The sequence below is a fragment of the Emydura macquarii genome, unplaced genomic scaffold (assembly GCF_026122565.2).
Source record: "Emydura macquarii macquarii isolate MOO-44397 ecotype Brisbane River unplaced genomic scaffold, CSIRO-AGI_Emac_v2 contig_201, whole genome shotgun sequence".
In the NCBI taxonomy this organism is placed as follows: domain Eukaryota; kingdom Metazoa; phylum Chordata; order Testudines; family Chelidae; genus Emydura; species Emydura macquarii.
The window spans coordinates 427,783-451,258 of record NW_027130338.1 but is presented as its reverse complement, the minus strand read 5'-3'; the positions used below and the strand labels follow the sequence as shown (position 1 = coordinate 451,258).

Sequence of the window (23,476 nt, the reverse complement as noted above, 5' to 3'; positions counted from 1 at the left end):
GTGGAAAGGAATGAGGTGATTTACTTAATGGACAAAATCCATTAAACTGTACGATCACAAAACTGGGCACCTCACCACTGCTCCAGAAATGGACAAAGGACACTTTCGAGGCATTGCCCCGGCTTTCATGACAATCCCTTCCAAGAACGACAGAGAAAACGTAGAGACCCTGGTTTCCATTTATTGGTGGAAAAGCTTAGCAGGGCAGGGAGGGGGAGGGTTATTTGCGAGTTACACAAAGCCAAAAGCTTTCTCCATGATGGATTCCTTCCAGCTCCTCCTCATCTTGTTTCTCTGGCTCCCAGAAGTCAGCATTGGGTGATGTCATGGGACGTTTTCATTGGAGAAAGGGGATGTAGTGCAAACTAGTATTCTCAAGAAAGTCTGCTGGTTGGTTATGGGTTGTTACAGGTAAATATCAGTTTAAAGCTAAACCCTCCAAGCTCTTCTCATGATTATGTCCCCACTGTATCAGGTCCCTATCAGGAAAGACAGCCTTGAATCAGAATTGCAAATCCTCCTCCTTCTCAACATGCTAACTTCCCACACACAAGCCTCTACTGGTCTCTGAAGATCACAGGAAAGTGCCATTTGCTTACATGTACCTGAGTGCAAGCATCCAGAACCAGGGACTGCATCTCATATTTCTTCACCTTGCAGCCACTCCTGCAAAAAGAAAGACAGATTCAGAACCGGCTTTGCTGTTCTCCCCCCGGAGGAGGACAGACGGAAACAAACATGTGCAGAGACAGGCTGAAGCAAATGAAGGGCAGCCCTAGTGCTGGCATTGCACTCTGCTGATGGGACAGGTCCAGACATTCATTAGGAAAATATTACGGCAAAGCAAGTTCTTAGAACAAAACAAAAAACAGCCCAAACCAACCAACTGCTGTTTTCTTCAGAATATCTCTTCCTCTGCAAAGGGAAAGCCCAGAGGAAGCCTCTCCAGCCAACTCTCGCCTGGATTACAACCAGCAATGAGCCTGAATGGCCAAAGCTTTATCTGGTGATATTATCCAAGGGTTTAACATGCACATTGGCCTTCCGTAAGGATGAAGCCGTTCCAACAAACAGACCCTCCACAAGCACCAGGGCACGTCTCCTGAAGCCGTGTGTTACTCTCTTCTGGCTACCTAGCAGCTCATCTCCACAGTGGCCATGCCTTTCCCAGCTAAGTCCGATCTGCTCAGACTTTATGGATCCTTCTGCTCTTCTCCCTTCCCTGGCTGTAGGAGATTCTGCTTGGTTTGAAAGGCGGAATCATTTCATTCCTTTTTATTCTAATGGTCTCTCCAGTTATGGGGAAAGAGAGGTCTCAAAGAGGAGGGGATGGTGGTGGCAGCATGCCCTGAAGAAAGTTCAGCTCTGGGTTTCTCTGAGCTCTTCTCATGGCTCATTGCATGCCTGGATCCCCGCAACCAAGAGTGCTTCATCTCCAGCTCTGGGGTGTTTTGTCCTGGGTTCCGCAAGCTGCACTGTCCCTGGTAACTCCTGGATGGAGACGTGGTTGTACGCATACCCGGGTCCTGACACAATGGCCATGATCTTGAATTAACTCTGGACACAGACTGGGAGCCCATAGCCCAGCCCATTGAGGAGTTGTGGGTTGCACAATCTACAGTCATATCCAGAGTCAGCGAGTTACAGTCACCCAGGCTGACGAGGTGAATGGATGGATCACTGTAGCCAAATCCTTGCCAGGGAGGAAGGGGCAGAACTTTCCTAGAACTTCCACTTGGAGGAAAAAAGAGGATTTTTGCTACCATCAGCATCAGCTGAGTTGGAGCCAGCTGCTCTTCATCTTGATGCTGAGCCCATCGGCACTGTGTCTTCCTCGCGAGACCACTGGTTGCGTCTGCGGAAAATGGCTAAATCTCCGAGAGTTTCCTTTACATTTGTCCTGTTTCAAAAGTGAATTTCAATGCCTGGGAAGGGAGCAATATCAACAGCCCTGGGCCTGGGGACTCAGAACTTCTCTTCACCCAGAGAACAGGCACAGGCTGGGCAACGGCAGAGCCAGCTTCCTGCTGATGTACCTCGACACACGGATCTTGACGGGAGAAGACGGCAGTTCGTTTCCATGGCACACCGAGTCCTTGGCCGCTCTGCTGGCACTGCCCACAAGGGGCCCCGTTAGCAGCCGTCGAGCTGGTGGGTGTTGAGATGTGGACACCTATTCTCTCGGAACGCAGACGAAACCGTCTGCTCATGTGTCTCAGCTGCAAAGAACCAGCTCTCTTGTGGGGCACGAGTAGCTTCTTTTAGTGGCAGTGTGTCCAGTAATGCTGAGCAACAACTGCATCACAAGTGGGGCGAACGCGGGGTGCAGTGCCCAAGTGGACCCACAGGGGCCTGGCTTCCCTTTCCCGCCCTGTTGCATCCTTGGTGTAGCTCCTGTACCTAGCTTTGCTTGGATTAAGGCCGTGTCTACACTACAAAGATAAGTCAACCTATGCCAGGTCAATTTACGGCCACCACATTAATTACGGCGGTGGCTGATGTCCACACTCCCCTCCACTGACCTACGAGGGGCCCGGTCTGTCAACTCTGCTGGCAGCTCCCTGCCAGGAGCCCAGCTGCCCCCCACTCTCCGTTCCCCACTGGGAGTCAGGGGAAGCTCCACTGCCATCCGGGAGCGGGGGTCCAGCCAACAGCCGACGTAAGGAACCAGTGTCTGCAGCGACACTGCGTCACCCTCACTATGCTGACAAAAGCCCTACACCCCTCGTTGGGGTGGTTCACGATGTCAGCCTACCGGGGGAACTACATCGGCGAGAGGGGCATTTCAGTGTGTAAAACGCCGTAGACCAGCCCCATGAGTCTGCTTTTCCTTGGACTCCGTGGATTCATTTCAACCAATATGTTAAGCAAATCGAGCAGACGGCACAGCGCTCCAAGAGTCTGACCCAGCAGAAAATATCACTGGCTTTCTGACCTGTGCAATCAAGCATGCAGGGTGGCTCATTCTGGCATCTGGCAAAACAGACTAGCCGTGTCCCATGGATCTGGAGCATGCATCAGCACCTGCAGGAAGGGGTGTGGAGGCAGGAGGCTCTGGGGCGTGAGAAGAGGTGGAGGCAGCACCTTCCTTGTAGCAGGATAACATGCACAAGAGCATTGCTCTGCCTCACGCAGCACAGGGAGTCAAGTTTCACCATCCTGGCAGGGAGTCCAGTTTCACCCACCACCTCGGTTCGCAATCTCCTGCTCCAGTTCTTGCTTTTTGGTTCCCCAGAGGACAAATATTTGGTGAGCTTAAGACCGATCCTGTGAGGGTCCATTACAGACATCTATCAGGAGCCTCATTGCCTCTAGCTCTCTCAGTGCTCCTTTCCAGCAATTTTGCAGTGGGGAAGTATGAAAAGATTTGCAGTGAGACCCTAAACCCTTCCCCTCCCAGCTCAAATCATCCTGTTCCGTTTGCTTGCCTCTGCCTATTTTCCATCATGCGTACTCTCCATGCAAGGGTCACTAATGCTCTGAGAGAGCCTACTGAAATCCATTACAGGGTGTGTCTATGAGGGAAACTTATTTGCAAGCTAACATTTACGCCTGTGTCTGCTCAAAACCCCTCTCCATTTTTCTCCGTAAGGTTTTAATGTAAGCAGTTGAATTTCAGGGCCAGCAGGCCTTGGCAGATCACTCTCTCCTTATGTGCGGTCACCATGAGACTTGCTGGGGAGGGGGTTCTCCTACTACTGGTAGCCAGTCTGATCAGAGTACCCGGTCCCCTGGTCGGCCATCTACAAGCGGAGGAGAAGAGCCAGGCTAAGCTGCTCTCAGCTGTAGCTTGCTATTACATACATTCCACCAGCCAGCTGAGTTTTGCTTCTCTCCACTTGGAATATTTGTGCTCTTCTGCTGCTGTTCTAATCCTGGAGTGGGAATACAAAGTGCCCTGCTCCAATAACCTCCATGGCTTTGAATAAACAAACCCTGAGGCTACCAGCGTCCATGGGGATACGGGACTACACAACTAGGAATTGCAGGCCACGAAATGCCCTGTTTCTACAGCATATGGGGCGTCAGTATTTAGGACTCAAAGTAAACCAAGGAAGTTGTATTCAGCTCAGGAAAATGCCTGTTACATGGATTCCTAAATATACGTACAACAGGAAAATCCCCCGGCCTTACGTCCTGATTAAAAAATATCCCCCCAAAACACCACTACAGACAAGCTGGGCAGTTTTCAGTCTGAAGGCAAATGCCAACACCTGAGTTCAGTTTTAGTTTGTTTAATACCGTTCAGGGCAGTACCCGGTGTAACTCTGCCCCTTTGTGTGCTAGTATCCCCAGCTGAGAACTAAGCAGACAATACAGGCATCATTTCAATAAACTAAGTCTGCCCTTCCAGCTGGTTCTGAATTCCCTAAATCTACTCGCATAACCTACAAGATTCTCTGCCGCTCTCCCGAGAGGGCTGTGGGTGACCTTAGACAGACAGTCAAGGGTACGATGGACCTGTTCCAGGAGAATAATGGACCCTAGAAATCTGGTGTCGTGCTATATATGCTGCTCTTCTCCAGACTATGGAAAAGGCTGGGGAATAGAGGTGCAGCTCAGCCAGAGACAACACAAGGGAATACACAGCAATGGGGGAAATACTTTCCTACCAGAACACTCGCTCCTTCCCTGATCACTTATGGCCGGGACACTCATGCAGAGCGGTGCAGCATGCGCTGGTTTGTCACGGCCAGGCTGAGCGCACAGGCCGAGCGGTGCGGCGTGCGCTGGTTTGTCACGGCCAGGCTGAGCGCACATGCAGAGCGGTGCGGCGTGCGCTGGTTTGTCACGGCCAGGCCGAGCGGCCCAGCGTGTCACTGTAGGTTGCAGCTGCATGCTGGGGTGGGCACACGCTGGTTTGCTACTTTAAGGGTTCGTGACAGGTCCGGGGAGGCTTGGCCAGGAGAGTGACAAGGTCCCCCCGGCATGTTTAAGTCAAACTGGCTGCTTAACCAGGTTTTGGAGGCTCTGTTAAATAACGTGACGATCAAACAGGAGTCGCTCAAGGCGAGAGCTATAAACAAAGAATTCAGAAGCTTCCCCTGACCCGTCACTACACAAAATTAACCGGCAGAATGGCTTTTTGTGGCCAGTGTTTGAGTCCCTCTAAGGCAGGATTCTCTCCCCACGCCCAGCAAGCCCCGGCCCAAACGCCAACTAACTAGCTGAGACCCTCAGTGTGCTCAGCTGTGGGGAGGGTGTAATTCATCACGGCTGCCTAATGTTCTAACCTGATCCCCTAAACTAATGAGACAGGCACTGGCCTGGCAGGCAGGAAACCTGGGCCTTATCCCTGACCCTGCCACTGACCTGCTGTAGGACTTCAAGTGTCTGATTTTTTCCTGTTTCTTCTATTGCCCTTTGTCTGTCCTGTCTGTTGAGATGGTAAAATCTCCGAGGCAGGGACTGTCTGTTACAATAGGTCTATGCAGCGCACAGAACAACAGAGCCCTGATCTTGGCTAGGCCCTAGGTGTTACTGCAGTACAAATGATGAACATTACTCTTCCCAGTGCAGAAATAGGCTGTTAACCTTCTCCTTGCCAATCACTGGACAGGGCCAGTATTAATCAGTGATAGTAACAAGAATACATCCCTTGTTGAAGGGGAAAGACTCACCTGCAGGAAAAGAACAACATTTCTCTCTGCAATTTATGGATCGATCCCCCTAACCAACACACTGATTTCACCCACTTATACGTCACCGAAACACATTGGAAGTTGACATGCCGTAGGAGCAAGCCCAGACGCACTACAGTACAACTGCCATCTCCCTTTCTCATGCCTCTGCACACAGTCCATCACATGGCTAAGCTGTCTGATGAAGTAAGGTGGAGAACACGGGTCAGACAACGGAACTGAAAAGGTAGGAAGAAGCCTGCATGCCATGGAGAGAAGTGGGGCCGGAGAATGCTAACAAACACTGGAAACAAATCAAGAAAACAAAAGAGTACTTACAACAGAAAACAGAGAAATTTCACTTGTTCAGTAGTCCTGATGCACCAAATAATAGACAGGAAAGAGAGACAAACAGATGGAGAAAAAAAAGCATGTGAAAAGACCTGGATATTATCTCTCATTTGAATAAATGTAACGAGTTGCACAGTTCTCTTTCTGGGAGGAGAGCATGCAGACAGGAGATGGTCAAATTCAGTGTTTATTTGGTGCAGAAGTGAACATTCAAGCAAAAATTGCAAACCCAAGGGACCCAGGTGCCTGGAACAGCCTACTCTGCTTCTAAAAAAAGAAGAGATGGAAACTGACACTTTAAGTGACATTTCATTGTCTGCTAAGTCTTAACCACTTCAGAATCAAACAGAGGAGCTGTGGGGTTTCATACATCTATTTCGATTCCTTGCAAGGTATTTCTGAAAGATGGCTGAAAGACCAGTACATTCAGGTTTGTCCCAGTCTCTCTCAGTTAAAATCCATTCCTCAGGTTTGCCGCCTCATGAAAATTTCACCTGGACAACCTGTGAGCGGAATGGTAGCTTTTTTTCATTTTAAATTTCAATTCAGGCACAAACTGCGAGCTTCTCAAACTTCCCCATTTAACCTGTTTCTTGTCTGTCTGTTTAACCGTACTTCTCTTCCCTAGTTATGAAAGAGGAAGTTCCAGGACACCTGCAAAATGTTTCAGAAAAACCTGATGAAACAGACATCCATTTGTATTGTCTGGCAGAACCACAGATACCGAGATGGCACAGGCACTTGGAAAGTCCCCTCTTTCCCAACCCGCACAGTCAGGATGTGTTTGGAATAAACCATTTAACAGCAGGGGATTTTAAACTTCATATACTGGAATCTCAACCATGCCAAGATCTCAGGTGATTCTTGTAACCAGGCCCCACTGAGACCAGTTACTTGCTATGCAGCACTGACTGGGATCTGAGACACTAGCCTACTTGGCCCTTACGACTAACATGAACATTGCTGAGTGTATTTGGCTCTCTCAACCCATCAATTCACAAAGAACAGCTGGATGAAAGGGAAAAAAAGATACAGCTTCCACAAGTACAGGGTGCAGCTAAACAGGGCTGGGACAAAACTGAGTGACCCTGCAGAATCTGGCTGCCTGCCATGGCTGTCCATCTTTCAGCTCATTCATCAGCAAAACTTGCTTGGATGAGAACACCGTGGCAGGAAATAGCAGCATCACTGCAATTACTGCCAAAGCATCTGGGAGACAAACAAGCAGGCTGCAATCCCATGAAGCAACCCTCCGGCTGCCTGACCCCTCCGAGAGCACAAAGAGCAGCAAACCCAGCACGCAGCATCACTCACGTTAGCAAGCGTGACTTGGCCTTCTTCGGAGAGGCTTTGCCTATCGTCAGCTCCTCGCCCTGCACTTCCAGGGTCTGAGACTCCAGGATTTCATTGAGATTGTTATCAGCCGTGGGGCAGGAGTCAGCAGCTGTGCTGGCTAAGCTCTTGCTGGGTTTAAAAGGATCCACCGAGTCAAAGTTGTTGGGGTCAAAACAATAGGAACTCTTTGGGAGGGTTGGGGAGTTCTGCAAGTTTGATGTGACGCCCAACGGACTGAAATTAGGATGGTCCCACTGACTGGGATCCACCTGGTACAGGGCTTTGGGGAGAGGCACCTCAGCTGGCGCCTTTTCCATGCCTTCAGCACTCGTAGCTTTGTTAGCAGCTTCTCTTTGTCGTTTCGGCGTCAGTTTGCTGGCAGGTTTCCTGCCGATTTTCTTTGGCAGGCCTTTCTTGACTTCTCCGTTCTCCGCCCCATCTGTAAAATCAAACTCCAGTTTCAGGGCCTGCCCCCGGGACTCCTCAGCCAGCTCCACCCCGGAATCATTCGTGTCGCTCTTGGAAGCCACAAAGGTTTGCTGAGCAGTAGGAGGAGAGTTTTGTATTTTGGGACCTCCCATCACGAAGGGGTTTCTGTTCTCGTCAGACTCATCAGGATCGAACTGGTAAGAGGATTTGGGGACAGGTGCGTCACTTTCCGGGGCCTCGCCTGCTGCTTTCTTCCTAAGGGAAGATGGTTTCACTTTCTTGAGCTTGTTCTTGCTAGGCACCGAGTCCAGAGCAAACGTTTCAGCCTGTGGCACAGCACCAGCCAACCCTTGGAGAGTGACAGCCCTGTCTTCTTCTGACATCACCTGCCCTTGGACAGCCACGGGAACATCGGATGGCAAAGTCTGGTCTGGAGCAGACACTACTGACAATGGGGAATCGGTTTCTTTTGTGAGTGCTGAAGAGATACCCAAAGGCGGCTCAGTGTCGGGTGCAAATTGTGCCACTGATGAATCTTTATCAAGTCTGAGGTCAGTTTCTGCCTTAGAATTCTTGTCGGCTTGCAGAACTACAAGAGGTGATTGCGCCTCATCCTCTGAGTGCTTCTGCTGTACGTATTGCTCAGGAACTTCAGCTATCAGCTGTTCATCATCTTCATGGAATTCTAAAACAGATAAAAGCAGCTATTAAAACCATGCCTGGCTCCATCACCTTCTAGAATATTCTACCCCTAGACATCAGCTGACTGGGCTGCCCTGAGTTTTTCTTCTTCTCAAAGCTGCTCCGGGATTCCTAGAGACCAAGATCCATCTCTTTAGAATTATAGTTTATCCCCAGCTGCAGAAACGCTCTGTGAAATGTAAAGCACACAGTACAGACTCTGAGAAAACGCCCACACAGACCACAGCTACCCACCATACCAGCAAACTATCATCGTCTCGTGACTGCCCTCTCCCTGTGACCCAGTCCTACCCTAATGCCCAAGAAGAAAGATGCGCTTTGCAACTTGATTGGACAGGTAACACAACTGGGTTGCAGAGAACCCAAACCCCTAGCTAGGGCTAACCAACCAGTGCAGACTGTGACTCCCAAGTATGAAATCTACATTGCAAATATGGAATAAAAACAACAAAAAGCATTATTGCCCCCTGAGATGGGACGTAAAAAAGCCTAATCAGTCTAAAGGAGCCACGACTTTTAATATGCACCAGGAAATGTTTCCAAGTCCTGCAGTAAACTACCACCTACTGCCCTGTTCTTCTTCCATGGCCCACGCTTGACACACACAAAGTGGTTTGTTCAAAAGAACACCAGTAGGAGCAGCTACGTAATTTGCCATTTGGACACAGCCGGTTAACTCTGCTACCAGCAGCCACTTCATGAGCCCCATGCCTTTTCCCACTTCTTAACTTCCCATCCCGATGAGGGAAAGCTCCCGTCAGTGGAAGAGGAGTACGGAACGGAACAATGCGGCCCTCAGCCCATGCACCACTTCACCAGAGTCTGTGGGACTCACTTGCATTTACCCCAGGGCCATGTCTACCCGTGCAGCGCTGCAGCTGCACCGATACAGCTGCGCCGCTGCAGCGCCTCTGGTGAAGATGCTCTATGCTGACGGGAGAGAGCTCTCCCGCCGGCATAAAAGAACTATCCCCATGAGCAGCAGAAGCTACGCTGGCGGGAGAAGCTCTCCCACCGACAGCACCATGCTCACAAGCGCCCATGTCCGTGAAACGTACGTCGCTCAGGAGGGCGGAATATTCATACTCCTGAGAGACGTCATTTTGCCGACAGAGGCTGTGGTGTAGAAGGGGCCTAGTGGCTCTCCTCTAAGGCAGACTTTGTTGGGTGAACGCAGATTTCAGGCAAAAAAAATCAGGGGAAAGAGCGCACCCTAAAGCCTGTAACATCAACAAGCTGCTGTGTTTGCAGTGCATGCTTGGCCCACAGGGGCCGCTCCGAAAGCATGGTGTGACTTCCGTGCCGGGTCAGTCCCACGATATTCAGCTGTGAGGCTCTGCGTAAGTTTTCTCCCAGACCTGAGGAAGAGCTCTGTGTGAGCTCAAAAGCTTGTCTCTCCCACCAACAGAGGTTGGTCCAAGAAAAGATATTTTACCTGCCCTGCCTTGCCTCATTTCAGCATTCCTGCAGGTGAAGGCACTGTTCACAGCAGGCAGACTGAACCCTTGAGTTGATGGTCCAAACTTTAACAGCTCCCACGGCTCCCAGTCCTCTCTCAGCTCTAGAGCTGCTGTTCAAAGTATCCTGCGAACTTACAGGGAAGCGCTGAACATGATGCGAACCAAGGAAAATCCCTTCATCTGTAGGTCTCTGATCTCCAGCCATGCAACCATTACACATCCCTTACTGTGCTACGCAACTCCCCTGCCTGAGTTCGCCCCCATCACTCCCAAGGACACCAACAAGAGGGATGCTTGTTCAGGTAAGAGCGCACGTGCACGACTCAGGGTGGCTGGATCAGATGCACAGTAAGTGTCGAAAGGTTTCCTGAGGACTCGTATGCTGAGCCCCGAGGTGCAGGAGCTGGTTTGACCGTGGCTCTGCTTGCTTCTGACATCCCTGCTTTTGCTCTCCAGAAACAGTCTTATTAATCCTGACAAGCACAGCAACCACTTGGGGGCTCATCAGCCACTAAAGAGCACGCCTGTTGCATAACGCTCCCGACATCAGTGTGGTGAGTGCGTCCCCCTTCTGAAGGGCTGATCCAAACAAGGAAGCCAGACAAAGCTGAATTATCTTAACCTTTCACATGCTGCCATTTATTTTATGCTCCCATTTCCCGTCGAAGGATTCTCTATCTTCCCGATCATCACCTTCATGGAAACCGGCTGTGATCTCAGAACACAGGGCAGTATCCTCACAAGTCAGGTACTGGTGAAGGCAATTATCTGAAGACAGTTTTTGCAAAGAATAAAATACAGTGTGTGTCTGAATCAGCAAAGGAGAAACATGACCAGTCAGTAGGTTCTCCTGTTAATATTTTAAACGGCTGCTCTAGTTCTAGAAGCCCCATGAGACCCACTCTCTTTCATTTAAACAAAATGCATGGCTCAGGTCAGCAAGATGTATTAATGCGAGAAGCCACAGTGCAGTGAAAGCAGACGTGTATGAAAAAAAATACAGAAAGCAGGGTCTGTTAAGAAAACAGAGGGTGTGTTCCAAAATAATGTATTTCGCTCACAGACAACCCAGGAATATCTCTGAGATTTTCTCTAAGACGACCCCCCCCCCCCCCCCTTCCCTGGGATGTTGCCTAATCACATTCTCAAGGCAGCTAGACCCCTGTGCAGAAATCCTGTCTATGTGTTCAGATCATGCTCAACGCTATGCTATTCCAGAGCCTTAATCACGGATCCTGACCCACGCGACTTAATCACTGCTTGCCACAACTACTGCACTTCCCTCTGTTCGTCTTCCTAAATCCTTTACTTTTTAAGCTTTTCTTCTCTTTCAGGGGATCCTTATCTGCTGACCCATCTTGAAAACAACAGCCATCAAGCATCTAGATGCAGAAGGAGCTGTACACTCAGCTGTGTGCTGGCTGGCAAGGAGGGAGCAGGGAGGGGAAATGCCTGCAGGAATGAAAGCCCATCCTCAACTCTTCTGAATGCCTCTTGCATTTTGGTAAGGGGCATATTTCCAGATTTTCCACTACTCAGCACCCATAATTGGAGCCACAGTTTTAAGCGCTCAGCTCCCACTGTACTGCCTGTGGTAAATGTCTTGGGTGCCTCTGAAATCTGTCCTTGGCTGTGTGCACCGAGTTTGTTTGAAAATCTGGCCACTCGTTATAGCACAGGAGACTTCAAGATGCAGTGCCAGCCCCATGAAGCCCCTTTTCCACAGCTAGTACACTGGCCTGGGATTCCGTCTCTTACACGCCAGTGCAAGTGGTACAGCGCTGCATTACCTTTGAAATAATGCCAATGTTAACACCCTTTCACAAGGGGGATTTGCATTACAGTAGGTACAACAGCCAGCTGTCATGGCTGAGCCACTCTGGCCTGCTAAACACCAAAGCACTCACCTTGGTAAGGAGACTCTGTCTACCAAAGGGAACTTGTTACTGTTCCATATTTACTGAGTACGCTATGGATCAGCAAAGGAAGGGAAACAGGGAGCAGATAAACATCCACATTCCTGCACTAATCCAGGATGCTGAGCCAAACCTTACTCAGTTGGTGGCTTCTGATTTGCATAATTGATCCTCAATATGCTAAAAGCCATGGAAATGAAGCATGAAGGGCTGTCTGCATCCCCAGGCTGCAGAGGGAATGTCCTCGCTAGAAATTACCTTCCTGCCCTTGTGAAACATATTACCAAACACAACCCCAACAGACGATCTTTCTGCACCCGTGATGGTAGCTCTTCAAGCCAGCACTGCGGAGGGTCTTTCTCCCACTTGTTAACCGGATAACCCTTGTTAACCGAGTTCGCGGTGCTTTCCTGTGCCTGTTGTACGATGCAGCCTTTCAGATTATTGCTGTAATACCTGTTCCTAAGGGAGAATCTGACCCTAAAATTAAAGGGGGGCAGTCACAATTTCCACTCCTGGGCAGTGGATTCTCCTTGTATCCAATGAGCTGACAGGCATAAGCCTACAATCAGTCTAACTCCATCTACCTTGAGTAATTAAAAGAACAAGCTACTCCATCTCAGGGAAGGTCACCACCTCTAAGCTCTGCTGTGACCCACACTCCTGTGTGAGAGCCGCACACGGGTTTGGGAGCTGGGTCCCAATGACACTGTGCTTTCGATCATCTTGAGTTTGGATGCGGAGCCTGACTGGGGCTCCCTCACAATGAACGCTGGGGAACTCCATCTTCGGGGAAGGCACCTCCCTCCTGATGCCAGCCAGACCCCAGACCTGCCGGCTGTGGCAGAGCCCACCTTTCCCCTGAGGATGTGGGTGGGTGCGCGAGCTGGGTTATACTGGAAACAGGGGGACTACCTGAGAGGCTAGTGGTAATACTGATCCCTGGCGAGTACTGGTTTTAACTTGATGGGATGTGCCAGAGGTGAGAGATCCTGGTCACTCAAATCTCAACAACTGCAGAAACAAACAAACAAACAAAGGCAGGGCTGGTGTCAGAGTCCCAGCACCCTCAGGGCAACAGGGAACACAGGGCTGGGGCTGGGGCACTGATCGGAAAGCGTCAGGGTAACATACAAAAGCCAGTGGGGCAACAAAGAGCCTCCTTATCTCTGCAACAGAACATCCCATCTTCACATTCCCAGCACGCGCCTGCAACACCACCTGGGAGATAATCCTGGATTCCGACCCAGCGGTCTGGCTAGGTTATTAATACCCGGCAGGGGACAGTGGGTATTGGCGGGCTCCACACAGTAAACACCCCCTAGCTCCGTGAAACCTGCGAAGGCACAGTCCGGTTCTGGCCCGTCAGAACTTGCCCGCTCTCCCAGCCCCTCGGACTCTCACTCTGCCGCTCCTCTTCAAGCTGTGTCTGAGGCTCTGTGCTGGTTATGTGATAAGACTATCTTACACCCCATTGCTTTTCCCACACAGCCCCCTCCCCTTCAGGGTCCTAGGCCCACCCAAGGCGCCCCAGGGCGTGCTGGCTTCCCCCCGCCCCCGAAGATCTCTGCTGGTCTGGAGGAGGCAGGGATGGGTAACAGCACCGCGCAAGGAAAGGGAGCAGGCAAATGCCCCTTCTCAGGCAGCAACATTATCTCCCGAATGGAATGAAGCGTTTTGCTGACAGGAGCAGCGGAGAGGCCATTCTCCATAGCACGTCCCCTTGTGCAGCTTAGCACTGAGCAGGGTGTTGGCTGCATAGTTCAGATTCCTGGGTAGCCAGTTCCTGGCCACAGCACCCCCTCCGCAGAGACTCAGCCAGGGTTAGTCTAAAGGACCTTGAAATTAGAAGATGTTCCAACAACAAAGCCCAGCAGCAGGCCTCACCCAGGCGCTGCTCAGTGCAAGGCAGCCGGCTGCTACGCTCCCAGCCCCAGCCCGTGTCTCCATTCTGCTTCCACTGACTTCAGCGGGAGGGAGAATAAAAAACCAGTCTCCCGACACTTGGGCCCTGGCTATGCAAACTGGGCCAAGTCAACCCTCGCGCAAACCCCTCAAAGGCAGCGCTTCGGCTTTGCTAGCAAGTGTGTCCCATACAACTTCCCTGCAGCCTGATCCTCCTTCCCTGCGGCCAACCCGCCCACAGGGTCCTCTCACCCAACCTGGCACTGGCTGCTCCTCCCTGCCTTGCCGCGCACTCCAGCGCACTCTCCCGCCAGTGGCACTTCCTCCAGGAACAATTGCACAGGATGCGGAGAACGCGTCTGAAAGCTCCCCCGACTCTCACGCGTGCCTGGCGGAAGAGCCGAAGTGCGGTAGACTCAGCCGATGCTCCTCAGAGCCCGGCCGCTCGGCCAGCCTGCTTGCGTTAACACCGGTCTGCATTTAACTCCACCAAAGGGCGACAGCAGAAGGAAACAATGCTACGGCTCTCGGGCTGCTCCCGACAGGAGCCAGGCAGCAGCGCACGCGGAGCCGCTGAACGCGGCTAGAACACGTCTCCTTTGGGGCAGCTCTTCCTACCGACACCTCGGCTGGCTCCGTTTAACATGAAAATGGCACCCGGCCCTACCTCTTCTGCACAGCACTTCGGAGGCGTGCGCAGGCCCTGCAGGGGGGAACGCTTGGCCCCGGCGTGGAAACGGGCTGTGCAGGCAGGCAGTCATTCTCCGGGGACAGGAATCCATGGCAGGCCCGGTCACTCGCACCGTACAAGGCAAGAGGAATCTTCTTATTCTGCTTTGCACTCCTGATAGCGGGTGGCAGCCAGCCCCACGGCTAGGAGGAAAGGCTGCACTTGGGATTGAGGCACAGAGCTGACATCCAGGAGAGGTGGGGCCAGACCCCCCACTGCCCTGCACCTTGCAAACTGGTTGCAGAATGCCGGAGCTGCACCGGTGTAACTGACTGCACAAGGTGCTTGCCTGGGGAGAACTGGGCTCATCTCCAGCTCTGCCGCTGACTTCCTCCGTGATCTCTGGCAATTCACTTCCACTCTCCGACCCTCAGCCTCACCACCTGCAAAACGGGGCCCCCGATACTCTCCTAGCTCCCGGGGGCACTGAGGCTTAACGCGCTGGAGTTTGGCAAAGCATTCTGAGCCCCTCCGGATGGAAAGTGATAGAAAACTGTCAAGCATTACGTCAAGCAGCTTTTCTCAACTTGTTGGGTAGCAGGGACTGGCTTGCTGCCTTCCTAAACCGTGTCAGAGAGATCTCAAGGACCAGCACCGGTCTGTGGACCGGCCGCTGAGAAACACGGAGGCAAAGGATCAGCTGTGGGGGTGGTGAATGCGGTGCACATGCCTAGGAGGCAACGGTTCTGGTCCTGTCAGGGCAATTGGTTTGTGTGTTGCAGGAGGGAACTGGTGAACACAACGTACGTAGAGCGCTCTGCAGCGATGGACGCCTAGTGCACACGTACACCATCGGTACTCCCTCGTCTAGGAACCACTAACCCGAGCACAGCCCAACCCTCCTCTCCTCGGCCATTTCCAAATGAGTCAATAAAATCTGGCAGCGGCCACTGGCTGCAAAGCCCTTGCTCCCTTTGGATGACACACATTCCAGGCAAACGAACCAGTCATGTTTCCCCACAACCCTGCATGCCAAAGGGCCTAGGAGAACAGCCCCTTTACTATCTATAGCCTTCACATTTGACTCCTTCCTGGTGTTCTCCATATGTCACACATCCCTCTTCTTTGACAGGGCTCAGACGCCGACCACGCCCAGGAGATCTGAACTGCACACTCAGCTCACGCTTTTAAAGACAGACTTTTCTCAGCTGGTTTTTCCACTGTTGTTTAACAGACCCCGGTCTCTTTTAAGTCTATTTTGCTGTTAAGTATTAGGATACTTGTGAACGGCGCTTTACTCACCAACAAGTGGTAATGCTGTTAATACACATAACATGAGCCTGAATCACGGGTGACAGAAGAGAAGGCTGGTGAGAGCTGCTACAACCAAGGACAGATCAGTATTGATTGCTTTTGCTTAATTCCTTGTGAAAAATAACTCCCGCAGGAGAGACGGAGGCGGTGTCTTTCCAGAGAGGAGGGTAGAATTATGGTCTCTGTAGTCTGGGAGGGTAACAGAAAGAGTTAAGAAGATTTTGTTTGGGAAGAGAGAATCAGCGCACTGGCCTTGCCTGACGGATGAATGGGACGTTCTGTATTTCTGCCTTGGACACAGCAGGTGTAATCTATCTATCCCTACTTCGATTGTCTATGTAACAACAGGCCTCCCCCTGTTCAGTGCTTTTGCCCTTCCAGGTTTCATAACCTATTTTTTTCTAAATACTGATCGTATCACAGAAAATGAGCTTCTATTCCCACTGACCCACCGGAGCACTGGGAAAGGTGGTGACACATCTGTGCGTGCAGCTTCTAGCACTGTGCTCGACATGGAGTAACATAGCTATGGGCAGCAGCCACGTCCCAAACACTCTGGGGTGCCCTGATCTCCCTGCCCCGATCCCTGTTATTAAACACTGACAAGCAGTCATTAAACTGGGGTTGACTCCTGATTACTGTATCTATGGCAGCTACCGCAGCTCTTGAACAACAGGCGGCTCACACGCAGACTGTGCTAAGTACGCTGCTCTCCCAGCCTCCCGGGGAACCAAGACGCATTGTTATGAGGTGGGTTTAATGTACGCATTAGCCAAGGTCCAGCAGCCTTACATCCCAGAAAGCCTTCTGAGCACAGTATCCACATCACGAGTGGCCTCACTCCATCATTTCAAAGAGCCCGGGGCATCACAGAAACGTGGCTGGAGGGCAATGGATGGCGCCTCCCAAACACAGGCTGTGTTTCTAAGAGCTTATCCGGAGAGAGGGTGACAGCTGCCACACCACCCCTCACGCCTGTGGGCAGCTCCCCTTCCCGCCTCGCTCCCCAGCCCCAGTCACTCGAAGGGGGATGTGGCTGGAGTTGGGTTTGCGTATCCTAGTAAAGCTTGTGTTTTTTAAATGCAGCAACTTCCCCTAGAGCGCGAGGGAGGCGCAGGGGGCAGCCAACGGGGGTTACATTTGCCCCATATCGGTTCCCCAGCATCCTGCCCTGGCGATGTGTCTGCTAGTGTGAAACTGTCACGGACCAGAAGACACAGACAGGGACGTACACTGGGAGCTGCTCTTCTCAGGTGACCTTCCAACAAGACCTTGGGGCTACGTCCCACCCACAGAATCTGCCACGCAACACCCACGAATCAAGGACGCAGTGGCAAAACTCTTCCTGTTTACCAGCAGCACGGAGATGCAGCTCGCCCCTGCCATTCAGCTGTCGGTGAACTAGAGCATAAATACAGCGCTTCCTAGACAGCGCTACTGGGTCCCCTGCGTTGTCAGCAGCCCCAACCCCATGCACGGCAGTGCAGCCAGGAACACTGCAGCCTTTGTCTGGGAGACCATGAGGAGCCAGTTCATCTGCACGCCCAATTCTGGCCCAGGCAGTGGCTTTCAGGAATAGCGCTTCCCAGGAAAGTCAGCTGCAAAATGCAGTTCTCGGAGACATTTAAAATGTTTAGTCTCTCCCTGGGACCTTGTGCTGCGGGCCGCCTTGAGCAGGAGTCTGAGAGGATCAGAAACCCTGCCAGGAGAATCCCCGAGGAATCCCCCCTCTGCTCCCAGAGCATCACCCTACGAAGTGAGTAACCGCTGGCTTTGCTAAAGAAGGAAGGACTGTGCCGCCAGCCCTTGGCCTCCCCGTGCACACTGTTCCACTGAGCCAAACCAACAGCCCCTGCTGCCAGCCTACTTCAGCCCCCCCGGATTTTGCGCCGTGCGTGGCGCTGGACTAGCATTAGAGTCACAGGAGAGCAGGGTCACTAACGGTGGATGGGCAGACTTTGGAAAAGGCCTGGCAGCAGGATCTCTGGGCTGCTGCATCCGCGTGGGACTGCCAGGTTCTGGGGCCTGATGGTGGGCTGGAGCAGAGGGTTCATCCAACCCTTCAGCTCTGCAGTCAGAGGCTAGAAGGCTTCCAACAGTCACAGCGCTCCACTGGCTGAAAGAGCCGCCTAATGGACCAAGGTCAGCCGCTGCAGCCCGGGGGAGGTAAATGGCAAACCCAGCACAAGCAGACTGAGCATTCAGCAAAAGCCTGTGAGCTAAACGCCAGGGCAATGAGTCCCTGCTGGGCGAGGGAGGGCAGATCTAGACCAGGTCAGCACGTCAGCACTGCGTGCTCATGGAGAGTGAGAATGGCTGGTCCCAGCGCACTCCCTGTCCCCAGCTATCCTCTCCCCCACAGGCACTGCACTGCCCTCCTACACACGGCCTCCATGTGGGGCAGTCTCCCTGACAGCCTTTAACCCTGTTTACAAAGGCACCACATCGCAACAAGCAGCAGAGGTAGACATGAAATGTGACAACTGCACTAAGCCTCCTGGGGGCATTAACCTTGATTTCCACTTAAAAAGGCTGGAAGGGAGTTAGGCACTTGGCAATGGGAAGGGCTAAGAGGTCTGGCTAGAACCAAGCGTGGTGAAGGGAGGCGGTGGGTGGGAGATACAGGGTATAACTAACGGCATCCTGGGGTCCTGGTTGATAGCAGCCCTTGAGACACGAGAACCTTGGCTTCTCCGCGGCTCTCGCTGGCTGTTTCTTTAACCAGGAGGATCAGAGATTTCAAGTTTCAAATTTGAACAGTGACCGTACCGCGAAGAACTGAAACGATTCAAACCAGCGAGCGCACGAGAGAGGTGTGCAGATCGCAACCCCTTTTAGGGCGAGCATTTGAAGAGAGGTAAATTCAGAGAGGATTCCTGGGATTCAGAACTAACGTGGCTGTTACTCTTTACAATCTAGGGTTTCCTGTTAGAGCAGTGGAGTCTGCCATCTATTTCTGCAGAGAGTTTTAGCCGCAATTCCCATCCGCACCGCGGGAGAGTCCTTGGACCGCCCTGCCAATGCCCCTCTATGCTAGCCTCTAGAAGCCCCTTCGGCTTCAGTGCTGCTTGCCCCAGCCCCACCCCAGCTCTGTCCACACACTTCAGACTTCACTGTTATTCTAGACCTGGGCTGAAAATGCATGGGCTATCACGCCAGATTGTCCAGCTGTGGTTCTGTGACCTGGACAAATGGCCAAGGGCAACTAGAGTGAGGCCTCCCAGATCCATTTAACTTGTGACTCCATCAGTCCAAGGGTCCAGAGCTCAATTCCTGTTCATCTCGGCACTGTGCCACCACGACTATAAAAATCCCTTTTACCCACGCAACCGAATCTCAGCTGCAGACGGCAATGAGGAAGGGCTGAGGCCCTAAACATCACATCAGCTGCTGTGAAAGAAGGCAGAGCTGTGCCATCGCAAACAGCAAAGGGCCTGCGAGCGCTAAGGCACCCACCAGTCAGCTGGGCTGTCACGTGACTCCCAGAGCCAGCAGAGACACTAGTTACCCAAGCAGGGTTTTCAGGAGGAATTGGGGGGGTCGGGGGGGCATTTAGAAAAAGAAAACAGTCTGAAAATATCCTTTGCTCCCTTCAGCCAGACGGAGCAACTTCTGGCTGCATGCTGTGCTCTTCGCTGTGCCACTGGGAAAAGCCTCAGCCCCTCTGGGTAACTCACAAAACCGGATCTATAGACATCTTCACCGTCTTGCCACATACCCGCTTGCCCTTCATCTCTTCTCCAGGGAGTAGCGGGTGGGTGTGACCAGGTATTGCAAAACAGCCTGACTGTAATTGCACACCACCAGGGCATGAGATGGGGGAATCGAACGGGCTGTCAAAGGTCAGTGCAACCCTTGGCCTCCTCAAAACTCTTCAATAAATCAACATTCCACTCAACTTAAAATGGCCCCTGCAGCAGGTACATAGCTCAGAGCATCTGCATTTAAACTACCCAGGCCATGAACTGCAAACGCGTGACCAGCCTTATTCAAGAAAACAGCTTCCCCTCCCCAGCTCCCACCCTGTTTTCTGCATGCAAAGCAGACTGAAATGAAATCGGAAGATGCATGGCATCTCTTTACCTTGGGTCCTGGCCTCTGCCACGTCCAATCCCAGCGATGGGTCACAGAATTCCTTTACAGGTGACCGCACGGGGGTTTCTGCTTCAGGCGTCTCAAAATTGCTTTCAGAGTCCGAGCTGCCAAGGAGGGGAAAGAATGAAGAATTACCACTTTCAAGGCCCGCTCTGAAATGTTTTACATACATTCCCTAAATATCCACCCAGACTGGATTCCAGCTCCCAGGTCAAACAGCAAATCAACTGATCTGCAGCTGACATCCCGGGGCTGTGACAGATTCATTCTCAACACACCACACGAGTGAATGGAAAAGGTAGGAGAGGTGAAACCATGTTACTGTCAATTCCCCTTGAAACTTCCCTTCTGCCCACCTGCCCTGGACGCCCACCTTTCAGAGATTAGTCACACAGCACCATTACGCCTCGGTGCCTTTCGCACGGATTGTTTTTATGTGAAAACGTGCACCGGCTATCTCCGCATGGGTCACTGACCCACGGGACATGGCATTTCTGGCTGCAGCTCCTTCCTTGAAAGCACTAGCTGGGCTGGGCCTGCTAGCATTACCACGACGAGACCAGAGAGCATCATTTCACAGCAGCTTCTGGAGCCTGCAGAACTGCTCTGCCACAACTCCCTTCCCCTGCGATCGCTGCAGCTCAGTGGGATAACGGGGCCTGAAACCCACGGGACAGACCGGAGTGCAGGTTCCACAGACCCTGCGAACGCCACACTGTGTCTAGGGAGCGGAAGGGAAGGGCAGAATTAGCAAAGGCAGATGCAAATGCTGAACACTCACTACACTGAAAAGCCAGGCTCTTTGGAGGATGCAGTGCATGAGATTTCCCACAGCCACCTCAGAGCATTTTGTCCCTGGAAGGACGCATCGTGCTATGAATGCCACCCCACGTGCTGGAGCCGAATGGGTCTGTAACAAGTTCACATGCCAAGTCCTAGCAAAGCAGGGATGCTGCATACTTGCCTGAAACTCAGTGATTTGGTCTCTGCCTGCGAGTCGTCGTCCTCTCTCTCTCGCTCTACCCCACCATCCTCACCATCACCAGCACCCCCTCCTCGCACAGCAGACCACGTCCACTTGGCCCACTGGACCGGGGAGAGGATCTGCCAGGGGCTAAACGCCATGGGAGCAGCTTTCCCAGCTCTGGCTGCCCGGGGCTTCTTTTCAAAATGGAGGGAACCGGTGACAAACGCCTGTAAATATTTCTAGTGAGGCACGGATGTGGTTAAATGTGAACCATCAGATCCGTGCTCTCGGCAGCTTCCTCTCGGGCAGGCTGCCTGCAGAGGCTCTTCCAGATGCACGGCACAGCTCTGTCGCCTACACTCAAACGGCTGCGGTGACTTTCACTTCAAAACAGCAGCAGCAGGAAGAAACCGTTTCTCCCAGATCTCCAAGGCTCTGCATGAACCCTAGTCAGCAGGGCCAGCTCCACCACCTCGGTCGCTCCATCTGAGCCCCTGGACGCCGGAATCAGCTGGCTGCCAGATAACATACTGTACATTCTCCAAAGAGCCTCCCCCTCGGACCGTACTACTCTCACTGGCAGGGAGGATGCCTGTCCCTGGGGCCCCAGCCTTGTCACGCTGGAAGCTTATTTCCCCTGCTGCCTGCAGATGGGTGGTGACTGACTTGTGTGGAGAAGGGAGCAGACGAGGCTTGCGAAGTTAAAAACGCCAGGCAGAGAGAGAGGAGAATTCAGAGTAACTCCCCCCCATGCCATAGCAACGGAGCATCCGCTCTGGGAGTGAGTATTCACTGCCTTTGATTCTGTCACATTGTGTTATCCTCCCTCTCTCCATAGCACCCATCTCCTTCCTACCCAAGCTTTTCCCAGATAAATTATAGCTGCAAACCGAGCCCCCCAGTGCCCTTCAAGGAACCTCATGCTCCTCTCCTGTTTGCTCTATTTATCTCCTGCCCCCGGGAGGCAAACGGCAGTGTTAGGGAAGGTGCTGCATGCAGTGATTTTGTAGCTTGGATTTTGTCATGCTCTGTTGAGATGAACTTTCACATCCTCCCTCCCCTTTCCTCCGGCTGCTTTCGCTGGGGCTTCTCTCACCTTCTCGCTCAAGCAGGTGTTGCTGAAGCAAGGTGGCTGACTGGTCAAGCATCAGATCCTCTGCCTCTCTGATGGGCGAGGGGGAAGCAGCTGAGCTTCCCGGCTCACTTTGCACCCTGTGGCGTGTGCGCGGCCTGAGGGGCTGCTTCTCAGAGCCATTCACGTGGGCGCTGCCCGCTGGGGGCACCGCTACAGGCTTGGGGAGGCTGGCTAACGTGCTGGGGGGGAGAGACGCGATTGTTCAGACCGGGTAGCATTTTGCCCCCCACATTGCAATGGTGGCGAATGACTTTGCAAAGGCAGAGGAGAACTGGTCCCAAGAGGGGAATGCTTCTCGCACTCAGGCCAGCCGCCGCCACCAGCACAGGTCAGAGGTGACTCAGCCCCGGGCAGTGTACGTACCCCGCCATGATGCCACAGGAGGGACTCGAGGAGCCGACAGAGCCCTGCCACCAATCATCACCACCACACACACCAGCAAACGTGGTGCACTCGTGGGCAAGGGAGTTTCCTCCTCTATCCAGACCCACAGACGTGGTGGACCAACAGCACGGCTGGCCGTGGGGAGACCACGCTCCCCGACAGGAGTTCCCACGCCCACCTTCTGCAGTGTTCCCACCCCACGGGCAGCACACGACTCTGGGCCTGGCAGAGCCCATGGGGGCTGCACGTCTTGCTCCAATTTGGGACCTCGTCATTTTTTTTGAGACTCGACCGGCATTTTAACCACCTCTGGGCAGCAGCAGAACTATAGATCCTCAGTGGGTGAGAGTCAGGGTAGCTCCACAGCATGCCCTGCACCTCATGTGATGTGCCAAAGAGAACACGAGGCTGCTGCCTAGGAGCGTGCTCCCCGCCATCCACTGCCTGAATCACTCTTTCCCCACAGACCTAGCTAGTGCGATTGCATTGCTGCATTTAAAAACAGCACGTGGCAACTCGGGTTTTGCCAGGAGCTCTGTGGAGAAAAATGACAGCGCGAATGATGAAGTAGCACAAGATGGCCGGGCTGTCGGCAGTAGGAACACAAGTCCATCTCTGCTGCAAAGAGGAAGTATCTGGATCAGCAAATTTCTATAAACCTCCACTTGTTGTACAGGGATCAGAGACACGTGAGCCAATCAGGAGGAGGAAATTAGCAGCATCCTTCTATTGTGAAGGCTGCACAATCTGTCCTGCCAAGAAAGGAGCCTCCTTCCATTCACAGAAGAGGGAGGATGGGGGTGGTGAAACCAAACTGTAACGCCTCGGCGGCACTGTAAAAGACGTCAGGCAGGTGGACAAGCTTTTTACATGCAGTGCTGGAGGCCAGGAAGATACCAGGAGTGGTTTAAAAGCAGAGTCAGCTTCCACTTGCCATTTATTGAGGATAAACAACTAAGAAGATGCTTTATGAAAAAAACCCAACCCAGACAGAGCGATGCCCGACTGAGAGATCACACAGCTGGGGGGAAACCTGGTTTTGCCATGTACCTTCAGCACATGAGGAGATCCGAGGGGACACAGCCAGTTTGCAGCCTGACCATTTAGCAGCATCAGTGATTATTAACTGTAACAGTTAATGCCTGCTGGATTAGGGCCCCACTGTGCTAGGCGCTGTACAAACACCTGGGCA

The 23,476-nt window shown here is 52.5% G+C and overlaps 1 protein-coding gene across 1 annotated transcript in view; it reads right to left on the bottom strand.

The window, feature by feature from the left end:
• Positions 1 to 22,284, bottom strand: part of TACC1 (transforming acidic coiled-coil containing protein 1) — a 39,734-nt gene extending 17,450 nt beyond the window's left edge. The window contains exons 1-5 of the mRNA XM_067545059.1: positions 20,763 to 22,284; positions 19,787 to 19,902; positions 7,287 to 8,421; positions 5,961 to 5,996; positions 606 to 666 (exon numbers count right to left, since the gene is read on the bottom strand). Of these exons, the coding sequence (XP_067401160.1) occupies positions 606 to 666; positions 5,961 to 5,996; positions 7,287 to 8,421; positions 19,787 to 19,902; positions 20,763 to 20,923 (1,509 nt within the window). The 5' untranslated portion in view covers positions 20,924 to 22,284. The remainder of the gene's footprint in view (positions 1 to 605; positions 667 to 5,960; positions 5,997 to 7,286; positions 8,422 to 19,786; positions 19,903 to 20,762) is intronic.
• Positions 22,285 to 23,476: the final 1,192 nt, after the last annotated feature.